The sequence below is a fragment of the Arachis ipaensis genome, chromosome B1 (assembly GCF_059453495.1).
Source record: "Arachis ipaensis isolate K30076 ecotype BB chromosome B1, ASM5945349v1, whole genome shotgun sequence".
Taxonomy (NCBI): domain Eukaryota; kingdom Viridiplantae; phylum Streptophyta; class Magnoliopsida; order Fabales; family Fabaceae; genus Arachis; species Arachis ipaensis.
In genome coordinates this window covers 141,385,852-141,399,449 of record NC_142436.1, presented here as the reverse complement: position 1 = coordinate 141,399,449, position 13,598 = coordinate 141,385,852, and the positions used below count along the sequence as shown (strand labels likewise).

The following is a 13,598-nucleotide window of genomic DNA, read 5'->3' as shown; positions in this document are numbered from 1 at the left end:
TAAACTTAAAACGTCATTGTGGAGCATATACCATTGTCATAGAGTCTAGCATACAAAGAACCCAAAAAGATCATTCTTTAGTTGTCCTTAATTCAAGGTAATAATGTTATTGATTGAATTGAACCTTTCGTTAGTTGAATTGAAGTGATATTCAAGTCTTGGAGAACCTGATGTTGTTTTAATTACTTGCAGCCTTATTGGGAAAAAAATTGCACATTGTGACTTCTTCACTATCATCCTCCTTAAAACTTAAAAGTGGAGGCCTATATTTCATGAGAAATTGCAACATTAGAAAATTCCATATCTACAACGTTATCATCTCTAGTTTTACTATTGTTTTCTTCTTCACTACTACTTAAGATCACATTATTTAAAATATAATGATCGAAAAATAAATAAAGCTCATCTCTATCCTTGTTCTCCTTCCTGTTGTCACACACTTTCGGGTTAAATCAGTATATTTGTTTGTATGCATGATAACTAATATCTTTAAAAAGTTTCTTCAAATAAAAAAAATTCACCAAGTTAACATCTAGGGAAAAAAAAACTTCTTAACACTGTCATTTATGTAATGTAGTATCTCTTTATTGTCATTCACAAAATTCTCTCCATATTAATAAAGAGGAACCACGAGCTTAGTCATGAAAAATGGTAAATATCAATATCACAAGGTCAAACGCAGCTCATAAATAATAGTTTTTTCTTTTTTAATATTTTTAGATTGCGTTTGTTTCCTAAAACTGGGATTGAGATTGGGGACTGAGTATTGTGTTTGGTGACTAGAGATTAGAAATAAAATTTCAGTTCCGACACAAAATTTCAGTCCCTTTAATACCTCCAGAAAGTTGGGACATACGGGACTAAAATTTCCGGGGACGAAGATTGAAACTTTTATAACATTTTTTTTTTCAAAAATACTCTCATTTAACTTTTTAAATTACAAATCTACTATTCAGTCTCTATATTTATCTTAAACTAAACATGATATTGATAACACGTTTTGAGTAAACTCAGAGAAAAGTAAAGAACTGAATATCAATTGCACTAGATGCAGAGAATTAACGTGTTTACAAGGCCAAGTACTTCTGCATTATATAAATGCAGAGTTGTGTACAATAATATTGTGTACTTAAAGTAACAACCTCAACAAACACTTCTTGATCTTGATTTTCTAATTACTGCTATCCTACTTCATTTATATCACTTACACCCCCCTCAAACTTTGGGGAAGTAAATTGCTGACCCGAAATTTGACTTTAAAACCATCAAATAATCTGGCAGATAATGGTTTTGTTAATACATCTACTATCTGATCAAGGACAGGAATGTTAACTACATATAATTCCTTCTTATTAACCATTTCCCTCAACGAATGTTGGTCTAATTCCAGATGTTTGCACCGGCTGTAAAGTACTGGATTTGCTGCTAATGTACAGCGCTCTAATTGTCGCAGTAGATCGTTGGCACTACCAATTGTGGAACTCCAAGCTCAGTAAGAAGCTGCTGCAAAGAGACCATCTCTGACTGCACAGACGTAAGGCCACAATATTTTACCTCACTGCTACTATGACTCACTTTTGACTGCTTGTGACACTTCCATGAGATGAGGTTTGTCCCTAAGTATACACAATAGCCTATTATAGAACGTCGATCATTGAGATCACTGGCTTAGTATGCATCTGCAAACTCCAACAGTCTATAGTCAGTATAGCTGGAAAATAAAATTTCATACTTACCGTTCCTTTCAGGTACCGCAAGATTCTTTTCACAGCCTTCCAGGGATTGTATGTTGGGTTATGCATGAACTGTGACACCCTATTCACAAAGAATGCAAGGTCAGGCCGTGCCATTGTCAAATATTGAAGAGCTCCTACTATAGAGTGATACTGTTGCAGATCATGACACGGGTCGGAGTCATTTGCATAGAGCTTCAAGTTTGCCACCTTTGGTGTAGGCATCTCGCTTGCATTTTCCATGTTTGCTTTTCGAAGAATCTCTAAAGCATATTTCTTTTGTGACAAATGAAATTTTCCACCCTGCAAATGTGTGAATTCTATTCCAAGGAAGAAACTAAGATTTCCAAGGTCTTTAAGAGGAAAGATTTTGTTTAATTATTGTATTAAGTACTGAATTTCACTTGAATTATTTCCTGTTACCACTATGTTATCGACATATATAAGCATGTAAATTACTGATTTTGCAGTTTTCTTACAAACAATGATACATCAGAGTGAGTACTTACAAACCCAAACCTTATCAATGTGTCCCTTAATGTGAGATACTAGGCCCTCGGTGCCTGTTTTCAACCGTATAATGCTCTATTCAACTTGCAAACAAGGTTAGGATTCGAATCCTCATAACCTTGTGGCTGTGTCATAAAAATCTGCTCAATCAAAACTTCATTTAAAAATGTGTTATTAAAATCAAATTGATGCAAGACCCATCCTTGAGTGATAGCTGAAGTCAAAACAATCCTTGCTGAAGAGGGTCTTATTACAGGTGAGTAAATTTGCTCATACTCTATGCCTTCGACTGATGCAAAAACTAGACGAGCTTTGTATCTTACTAGCTCTCCTTTTGTATTTCTTTTGATAGCGAATACCCACTTGCTTCCAATTATGTTTGCATTGGGTGGTGAATTAACTAAAGTCCACATATTGCATTGGTTTAATACCCTGAACTCAGCATCCATAGCATCCTTCCAATGAGGAGTTTGGATTGCTTGTGTGACTATTTTGGTATTTGTTGAAATAGATCAATCTCATTATGTGCATAATATGCTTTTGGTTTGTAAATACCAAGTTTAGACCGTGTTACCATCTTGTGTGTGCTTGTGGTGGGTTGTTGATGTTGAATTGAGTGGAAATCAAGTCTTTGGTCAATAGCCCCCTGAGAAGCACTACGTGAGGTACTGTCTTGTGATATGTGCTCATGATTTATATATTGAGTTGATCCACTTCCACCTAAAGTCTCTTCAATTGGTAGAGAATTAGTTGTCACATCATGTGGTGAACTTTGATTTTGTGAAGTAGGCACAAATTGATGTGTGGAAATGGAAGACACACTGTAATAAGAAGCTATAGAATTCATAGCTGCAGAATTAGTGTTAGTATTGTAGCTAGAGTGATTTAAAAACAACTCATTTTGTGGAAGAGAATCATATACACCTTTCCATTTTTATTCATACACTTATATCCACAAAATTGAGAATCATAACCAAGGAAGAGACATTTCTCATAACTATATTCAAGTTTATGCTTATTGTATGGTCTTAGTTAAGGAAAGCAAGAACACCCAAAGACATTTATCAAACTAATCTAGTTTTCTTTGATATAATTTTTCATATGGAAAGGTGTAGTTAAGCACAATAGTAGGTAGCCGATTCATCAAGTAAACAGCAGTTCCAAAAGCATCCTCCCAAAATTTTATAGAAATGGAGGATGTTGCCAATAAAGATAAGCCAATCTCAACAATACTTCGGTGTCTCCTCTTTACAATATCCTGTTTTTAGTGTGTATAGGGACAAAAAAGTCTATGTTGTATGTATACCATGCCGAGATAAGAAGGTAGTGAAAGAATTTGACACAAACTCCACCATTATCCATTTGTAAGGCTTTAATCTTGTGGTCAGTAAGGGTTTCAATCTGATTTCGAAAAGTTTGAAAGACATTAAGTGCCTGTGACTTATTAGTTAGGAAATATACAAAAGTATACTTAATTGAAATATCTACAAAACTAATATAACATCTCATTCTATTTCTAGAGATGATTGGAGATGGCTCCCATATGTCAGTGAAAATTAACTCCAAAGAATTGTTATACATAGTATGTGAAGCATTAAAGGGCAAAGCATGATGACGGACATAGATGCCAAACATCCCCAGGTCCAGGCTGATGCACCTGCTTACCATCCACAAATGCCAGAGATCCAGTCCGATGCCCCAGCTCACCATGCACAGATGCCAGAGATCCAGGTTCAGGCAACGGATTATCAGGCATAGTACGTGGTCGACTTGAATGAGCCGGCAGATAGTCTGTATGACACCTGGTTCACCATGGGAGAAACGTCCCAATCTATATTTTGTGTCTGAATATATCTTTACTAAAAATAAATGCTTTCAGTGTTTTTAGTAAATAAATAATTCAGAGGATTTGATAATTCATAATAGTCTCTAAGACCATTTTTCTCAGTTCTATAAATGATTGATACTAAATATGGTGCTGCAACTCTCTTACCTTGTCATCAACGAATTTGGACCAGAATCTTGCCTGGGCCCTTTCATAAGGAGAATGTGGAAGAAGAGTATTTTGCTTCCAAGTCTCATCAATATAATCAAGAATGAGCAGTGATTCAGCAAGGGGCTTACCCTGGTGCACAAGAACAGGTACCTTTTTGTAGACAGTGTTGTATTTAAGGAGCATGTCACTCTTGTTGCTGAGATCTTCTTCCACATATTGGCACTCTATTCCTTTAACTGCTAGTGCCCACTTCACTCTTAGAACAGCTGGACTACCCCAAAATCCTATTAACTTCACTGATCTCCTTCCATCTTTTTGTCTTCTCAATTAATTTGTTAATCCAAAAGGAAAACTAATTGGATAGAGATGACTTTGATATCAATACCCGAAAAAGAAGGATGGCTTTGATATCCTTCAAAATATGCCTATTTAACCTTAAAAATTAAGATAAAAAAATTCCCTAAACTACAAAGATGATTAATCATAGTCATATTACCAAGCAAAGAAGCAGAGCAATATTCTGAGACTTCATGTGAGGAGAGAGAGTATAAGAAGAAAGAAAGATCCAGAACAATGTGACATAAGTTAATGAAATATTCATCATTCATTATTCAGTAACAATGTGTGCCAAAGACATCGGTTTGGTTGACAAGTATACAAGTTAAATACATGGTGCAATTGGCAAAGACCAAGCATGATTTCTATGAGAGTTAAATGTTCATCTGTCTTTAGGTTTTAAGCTTTATTTATATAATTTCTTTTATTTAAAAAAACTTCTTGGTAGAATTTCTGCTACTTGTAAGTTTTAAATATATCCTTAGAAAGGGGTTTATAGAACACAGAATTGAAAAAGTCCTGACATTCCCAGGCTACTTCAAAGATGCCAGTGCAGATGCAACATTTCGTGATATTCGCTCATGTATTGGCTCCTGCAAAAGGAAATGGAGTTATATTCCTATGACTTTATCAGATAATAGATAGCCAAAATGAAATGTTGAAACATATGGATTACCTCAGACGACAGCACCTCAAACTTTGATCTTGTTATAGTCTCATACAAGAAAATGTATCTGTCCAACAGAATTAGTATAACGACAAGATTACACGTTGGTTTGGAGAAATAAAGCAGCAGGTAGATCTATTTGAATGAGGATTAGACATGACAGACGTGCCATGCAACCAAAACCATGGTTGAAGCATCTTTGTGTAAAAATTGAATGATTAATTCAAGCAATTCTGATTCCCAAAACCAAGAAACACATAATTCTATAGGCAATTTATTTGTGTATTTATCACAAAGAAGCACATATCAAGTGGAAAAAAAAAAGGAGGAAGTTTTAGAGAAATACCGCCAAGACAATCGCAAACAAGATCTTCAGGAGCTTCAGGAAGAACCTTAACAAGATTCATTGGTGTGATTTGAAACCTTATTAAAGCATGCAATCTAGTTAATTACATTCTGAAAACCAGACCGAACCGGCCGGTCTGACCGGTTTAACCGCAAACTGGTGACTTGTACGGTTCGGTTCAACATCAAAAATCCCCAGAATCAAAACCATTTTCAAACTGCTGAACCGGTCGAGAATCAGTCGATCGGACCGAACCGGGACCTGGCCGATTTTTTTATTTTGCACAAAAACGCCAAAACGCAGCCGTTTAGCATTCAGTAAAACACCCCTAACCCTACCAACCCTAACTCCCTCCAACTCTCCAACAGCGCAGCACACACTCCCTCTCTCGTCCCTCCCATCATCCTCGAGCTGGCCGTTCCTCTCAACACCGGCGAGCTCAATCCCTCCCTTTCGTTCAGCCGCCGGACTGCTCCTGACGCCGTCGCCGGTTGGAGCTTCGAAGCACAGTCGGTCCCTCACTCAGCTAACATCTCAGACTCTCAGCAGTGGAAGCACAGTTGCCGAGCTCGCCTCCTGCCTCCGTCGCGTAGCTTTGTTCCTCCGTCGCAAGCTCTGCTCCACCGTCGCCACCAGCTCTGTTCTTCTAGGTATTTTACTATTTTTTTTTAACAATAATTGTTGAATAATCTCTGAACTTGTTATGGCCTTATTGGTTGAATAATTGTTAATTAATCTATGAATTCTTAGGCTGAATAATAGGTTGAATAATGGTTGAATATTGTTAATTAATAATTTTGAATTTGTGATTTACTGATTTTTCATTTTTCTTCTTCAATTATTGTTGTCTGTGGTTTAGGATTGATAATTTGTAGTTCTATTGTCTTTAATTTCTATTTTGAATTTTAGTTTTTATAGTGATTGACTGATTTTGTTTGATTCTGTTATGGTTCTACTTCTGTCTTTCGATGTTAATTTTTTTTTTTTGTTGTATACCTGTTGCTGTCCTTGAGAGCATAGTTGTAAGAACTGGACCGGGCCGGCCGGTTCGACCAAAAAATCGGTGACTGGTCATTTGGCCAGTCCGGTTGAGTAAATCGACCGCATAAAGAACAAAACCGGAGAGAACCGTTTGAACCGCCTGGTTTTGGATTCAAACCGGCAAACCTGTGATTTTGTGAAACCCGGCCGGTTCGGAAATCTCTTTTTTTTTTTTTTTCTTTTCTTTTCTTGCCGAAAACGCTGTCGTTTTGTTTCTTTAAAAAAAGAGAGAAAAAGCCCTAACGCTGCCTAAACGGCTACCCCAATCCCCAGTACCCCTCCCCTGACCCCTGGACCTGGAGGCTGGAGCTCTGGAAGCCTCTCTTCCTCACCTCATCACACCAACAATCTCGAGTCTCAACTTCTCGAGTCTCTTCCTCCCCTCATCACACCAACACTCTCTTCCTCGCAGTCTCTCTCAGTCTCGAAGGTTCTCTTCCTCTGCTTCGTCTCGCCGGCTTCACAGTGTGTCCGAGTACGTCGGGTTCGTGGCTCCGCGTCTCTCGTCATCGTCGTCGCGTCTCCTGCGTCGCTGCTGCGGTGCTACCTCTCCGTCGCGTCTCCTCCGTCGCTGCTGCTGTGCTGTCTCTCCGTCGCCGGAATCTGCCTCATCCAGGTTGGTCTCCAAACTGTGAAATATGTTCTCTGTTTTTTTTAGTTATTTAGTTGGATTTTAATTTGATGAAGGGAGTGAATAACTGATAGGTTAATGGCAGATTGTTGATTATGTATATATTGTTGAGTTATACTTGTTATATTGTTGAACTAGTTAATGACAGATTGTTGATTTTTTTTTTCTGATTCGTAGTGGGTATAGTTGTTTTTGTTGATGTAACATTGCTGTGCCAGAATCTGTCTCATCCAGATTGGTCTGCAAACTAGATTTTAATTTGTTGAAGGGAGTGAATAACTGATAGGTTAATGGCAAATTGTTGATCATGTATATATTGTTGAGTTATAACTTGTTATATTGTTGAACTAGTTAATGGCAGATTGTTGATTTTTATGTTGATGGTGCCTTTAATAATAATGTTGCTGCATAGTGTTGGAAAATTTATTGTTAGTTTTGAAATTAGAAAAAAGAATCAATAGTATAATGTGATTTTGAAAGGCTTTTTAAGACTTTAATTTGAATAAGGTGACCATATATATGAACTAAAACTATATGACAAGGATAGGATTATTATTATTATTACCTGCTATAAGTTGGATGAACATGCCATGATGGTGAATTCAGGAGTGATTGAATATTGTCCGAGAACATTAATTCAATTGTAGTAGTACAACTAATTTTAAAGATTATTATTTTTATTGTGTCAAATTAAGATACTATTGATGATATGTATTTTAAATTTTTCAAATTTTTTACTATTTTATATTTTTTATTTATGTGGGACCAGTTTTATCGGTTTAACTAGCGATTTATCGGTTGAACCAGTAAATCAGTAAACCAGTAGCCTAACCGGTTTGATGACCGGTTCGGTTCTTACAACTATGCTTGAGAGTTGAGAACTTGAGATTATTGAGTTGTTGTATTTGGATATTTGGATACTGTAAAGTGCATTTGTGCATATTCCAAATGAATTAGAAGAGAAGCTGGTGAATAAGGTTTTAAATTGTGAAATCATATGTTGTTGCTTGAATTTTAGAAGAAAGAGCAATGTAATGTATTCCTATTTATGATTCCATAAGACCAAGGTTAAATTAACAATTCAAGTGGAGTTGAGTTTTGTTTATGAGTAATTAAATGCACGAAACAAGAATAGGATTGCTAATTAAATTTGGAATTTCTGATTAGTGACTTGTTAAGCTGCTGCTGTTGTTATGCTGCTGTTTTGTAATGGTTGTTGTTGAATGCTAAAAATGGAAATCAAATCAAATGCTGGTTGTTGCTGAATGAGTAGGTAGCTACCTGCCAATGCCATATATAAATAAACTAATGAATGATGATGATGGTAGTGGAAGGAGAGTCAAAGTGTATAGGTAGTTGGTGATATGTTATGCTTTCTTATTCAATGACTACTTGTTATGTTGATACCTCAACTTGGAAACAACACTAGATCCCGTTTATGGCTTGCTCAGCAAGAAGAATCTGTTGCTAAGAGAGCTCTCTTACAACAGATGAACGCAACGCTGCCTAAGATTAAACCGAAAATGTCATCTTGCAAGGTTCAGGTTCATGTTCAGTTAGCATAATACCACAGAATGATCAACATTTTCTATCTCAACATTCTTTTGAAATTGATAATCCTTTGTCTCCTCACTCTCCTGACATTTCTAAATTAGAATAAATTAGAATCTGAGGTGTTAAGTGATCCTGTTAACCCTCAAAGTCAAAATTTAATATTTAGATATTTCTTTTTACTATTTAACTTTTGAGTTTGTATTTTGATAAGATCATATGAATTTGGTTGATGATTTTTTGTGTAGTGTTTTAAATTTGGAAAATATTTTAGGATGTTTATTTATAATTTATTTATTATTTTATTCTATAACGGTTTTTTCGGTTGAACCATCGGTTGGACCGGTTGGACCAGTAAACCAGTGAACCAGTGACTAGAGCGGTTTGATGATCGGTCCTGTTTTTAGAACCTTATTTACAAGTATAAAATAACAATTGTTAGACCAGCCCTATGCCAGTAATTAACAATTGTTAGACCAGCCCGGTTTTTGGAGTGTTACCGGTTCAAAACGAAAGGCCTCCAAACGCCGTCTTTTTTATTTTTTCATTAAAAAAAAACAGATTCAGAAATCAAAATCCCCTCTTTGATAGATACCCTTTGGCCCTTTCTCCCTCTGAAAACTTGGAAAGAAGTATAGAACTCAAAAACCCAACCCTAAACCCTCTTCGATACCCAGCCACCATCCCACTTTCATCACCGAACCCTTGCCGCCGGGTGGAACTGCCGTTGTCGCCATCACTTCTCATTCTTCCGTTGCCGCCACTTCCCTTCCTCCCTCGCCGCCGGTAAGCACTGCTGCTTCAATATATTTTTGCTTGTTTTGTAATAATGCTGATTCTGAGTTGCTGAGATAATGATACTGAATTACTGATTTTGTTAATTTTTGCTTATTCTGAGTTGCTTATTTTCTGAAATAATATTGTTGCTGGATTTCTGATTTTCTAATTTCATGAGTTAATTTTACTGATGGTTAATTTATTTAATTTGTTGAATGCTGGTGCGAATCTGAATTCAATTTAATTTTCATTCTGAGTTTGGAATTGGATTCAATTTAGTTTTTGTTGCTTATGTGTTGAAAAAGTGGCATTATTCTTTACAATAAACGGTACTTGAAGCCTGCAGTGCGATGAGTGAATCCATGTTTATGGCTGCTGCGTTAAACCCTCCCAAAACCCCCTTCAAAATCATCCTCACACCCGCTCTTCTGCCTCCCCCAACCTCCTCCGCACTCACTTTCAAACCAAACAACAACTTCCCCACACTCTCCGCCGCCGCACAACCACAACAACAAGAACACGCCGCTCTACTCGACACTCTTCGCAACAGCACACGCAAGAACCAAGTGCTCCAATCCATCAGAACCACATCCCCCTTCAACTGCCTCTCCGAAACAAATCTTCACCATACGGTTCCCGCCCTTACCTCCAAAACCAGGGGAAAGGTGCATATTTCCTTCTTTAATCCCTCTCCAATTTATCTACTCATTAATACAAATGAATGGAAATCGAGATTTCTAGTAAAATTGCAACAGTAATATAAAAGCAGAAAACATTGTACTAAAAAAAATCATTTGAAAAATTGATGAATTTGTTTACTTGTGGTCTTATGGCACAGGTTAGAGACATATATGATAGTGGAGAGTACCTTGTTTTGGTTACTACTGATCGCCAGAGTGCATTTGATAGAATCCTTGCTTCAATTCCCTTCAAGGGACAGGTTTTGTGTTCTTATTCTCTATCCTTGTTCTTTGTATGAACAGTTTACTTGGTTGATCATGGATCACACTCAATGTTCTTTATTACCACTTGCAGGTTCTTAACCAGACAAGCTTGTGGTGGTTTGAGAGAACCCAGCATATAACTGCTAATGCCGTTGTGTCCACTCCTGATCCTAATGTTACCATAGCAAAGAAATGTTCTGTTTTCCCTGTTGAGTTTGTTGGTGAGTATTTTGTTAATTGGTATTTCGAATTGGTGCTTGCATACACATTTTATCAAATGATTTCAATGGCTATGAATTGGCATATATGCTTGGTATATGTTGTGGAGGAGGAGTTAGTTTGCTGAAAATGATAGCTTGAAAAGTACGATAGAAATAGAATATATTTCCCCGGAGCAACTAGGATAAAAGTAAACATTGCATTTATCATTAAGTGCTCTAAGTTTATTCATGCTACCCAAACTTCAACATGCTAAGCTCATTCTTTATTCATGTTGCTATCAATATTATCAAAATATTTTCTTTACAAAAGCGGAGATGATGATTCTAGAAACTGTTTGTTGACACTTTATTACTGTTGGTTTGTAGCTAGAGGCTGTGACCGGAAGTACTGATACTTCATTATGGACAGTCTACAATAAAGGCATCCGGAACTATTGTGGCAATGCCCTCCCAGATGGTGAGGTCCCTATATTTTTTGTTTTGCATTCTTACAATTGTTTGTCTCTTTATTTAATAGGCTATAATGTTATATAACAGGTTTGGTAAAAAACCAAAAGATGGCTGCAAATATACTCACACCTACAACCAAAGCTGCAGATCATGATGTTCCTGTAACTCTAGATGAGGTATTATTCCTTGAACTCTCATCTGCATCTATCTTTAAAATACAATTAGTTACAGTGAAAGACTAGTTTTAGAGACCAAAGGAATGAATAGGCAGATCAAATAATGTTGCAAGAATAAGAAACAAAAACAATAGGTAGATCTATCTTATTATGCTGGTTTTTTCTTCCTTTTTTTTAAAGAAGACAGCATCAATGTTTTTCTTCATGTGGATAATATTATTTTCTTAAGAGCCTAGTTCATATCATACAGTACAGCTGCTTCTTGATACTAGTGAGGTTATGATCAATGATGGATAATGTTTTTACTATTTTTTAATAGTTTTCTTTTATCTAACCTTTTCAATTCTTTTTATAATCCATTTTCTTTGCAGATTATAGAAAGGGGATTAATGACAAGAGCTGATTATGAGGAAGTCAGCAGAAAAGCTTTAAGTCTATTTGAATACGGTCAGGTAATTAAGCATTTTATCATGTCATTCGTAAATTTTGTGAAATGAAAAACAATAATGGCATGCTTTCTCAATGTATCCCAAGACAGTAACGACACATTCTCAATGTATGTGCTATCTGTTATTTGGATTATAGAGATGAATAGATGGTGTACACTTATTTTTCAATGAAAATCTCTAACTTGTCCATGTATTCTTTTCAATAATGCCTTACTGGAACAAAAGTATAAATACCATCTCCTTGTGATGAGTGGGAAGCTTATCTTTATTATTGTTGTGATGCAATTTAACTTTTGACATTGGCTTGCTTTGATGAAATTTGAATTTCCAGTGTGTGGCTTTAGAACATGGCCTTATATTGGTTGACACAAAGTATGAATTTGGGAAGGCAGAGGACGGTTCAATTATGTTGATTGATGAGGTTCAGTGAATCCCTGATGTTTATTAGATTCTGAAATGCACTCCACACAATTTATGAAAATAGAATAAAGTTTCATTTTTGAAAATTGTAGGTGCACACTCCTGATTCAAGTAGATATTGGATTGCCAATTCTTATCTTGAGCGCTTTCAAAATGGTTTGGAGCCTGAAAATGTTGATAAGGTGCTCTATATATTTTATTTTTTTACTTAAAGGTTTAGAGATATGGTAGCTTATTCTAAATTACTAGTCTTTGTTCTCTTCATAAAATATGGACAATTAAATAATCTGTTGATCTTTAAAAAATAAATTTTTAGGAGTTCTTGAGGCTGTGGTTCAAAAATCACTGCAACCCTTATGAAGATGAGGTATTTTTTATTTTATACTTGTAATCTACTAGATTGTATGCTTTAATAAAGTTTCAAATCACACTAACGAATCTTGTTTAGGTTCTTCCTGAAGCTCCTGAAGATCTTATTTGCGAATTGTCTTGGCGGTATTTCTAAAACTTCCTCCTTTTTTTTTTCCACTTTATGTGCTTCTTTGTGATAAATACACAAATAAATTGCCTATAGAATTATGTGTTTCTTGGTTTTCGAAACCAGAATTGCTTGAATTAATCATTCAATTTTTACACAAGGATGCTTCAACCATGGTTTTGGTTGCATGGCACGTCTGTCATGTCTAATCCTCATTCAAATAGATCTACCTGCTGCTTTATTTCTCCAAACCAACGTATAATCTTGTCGTTATACTAATTCTGTTGGACAGATACATTTTCTTGTATGAGACTATAACAAAATCAAAGTTTGAGGTGCTGTCGTCTGAGGTAATCCATATGTTTCAACATTTCGTTTTGGCTATCTATTATCTGATAAAGTCATAGGAATATAACTCCATTTCCTTTTGCAGGAGCCAATACATGAGCGAATATCACGAAATGTTACATCTGCACTGGCATCTTTGAAGTAGCCTGGGAATGTCGGGACTTTTTCAATTCTGTATTCTATAGACCCCTTTCTGAGGATATATTTAAAACTTACAAGCAGCAGAAATTCTACCAAGAAGTGTTTTTTTAAATAAAAAATTATATAAATAAAGCTTAAAACCAAAAGACAGATGAACATTTAACTCTCATAGAAATCATGCTTGGTCTTGCCAATTGCGCCATGTATTTTACTTGTATACCTGTCAACCAAACCGATGTCTTTGGCACACATTGTACTGAATAATGAATGATGAATATTTCATTAACTTATGTCACATTGCTCTGGATCTTTCTTTCTTCTTATACTCTCTCTCTTCACATGAAGTCTCAGGGAATATTGCTTTGCTTCTTTGCCTGGTAATA

The 13,598-nt window shown here is 35.9% G+C and overlaps 1 protein-coding gene across 6 annotated transcripts; it reads left to right on the top strand.

Annotated features, from left to right (window-relative positions):
* Positions 1-6,869: 6,869 nt before the first annotated feature.
* LOC148578650 (phosphoribosylaminoimidazole-succinocarboxamide synthase, chloroplastic-like) lies at positions 6,870-13,522 on the top strand. 6 transcript variants are annotated; one of them, XM_088501969.1, is made up of 14 exons: positions 6,870-7,245; positions 9,167-9,597; positions 9,935-10,253; positions 10,427-10,528; positions 10,624-10,753; positions 11,124-11,210; positions 11,291-11,379; positions 11,751-11,831; positions 12,160-12,249; positions 12,341-12,430; positions 12,565-12,615; positions 12,697-12,743; positions 13,019-13,076; positions 13,160-13,522. In XM_088501969.1, the coding sequence occupies exons 3-14, from the start codon at positions 9,939-9,941 to the stop codon at positions 13,217-13,219; spliced, it is 1,200 nt and encodes a 399-aa protein (XP_088358095.1). In that variant the 5' UTR covers positions 6,870-7,245; positions 9,167-9,597; positions 9,935-9,938; the 3' UTR covers positions 13,220-13,522. The 6 variants fall into 6 exon arrangements, with proteins under 6 accessions (XP_088358095.1, XP_088358097.1, XP_088358094.1 ...); XM_088501968.1 differs by having other exon boundaries at positions 6,875-7,245; positions 9,928-10,253; XM_088501971.1 differs by having other exon boundaries at positions 6,874-9,597; positions 9,928-10,253; positions 12,710-12,743.
* The last annotated feature ends 76 nt before the right edge of the window (positions 13,523-13,598 follow it).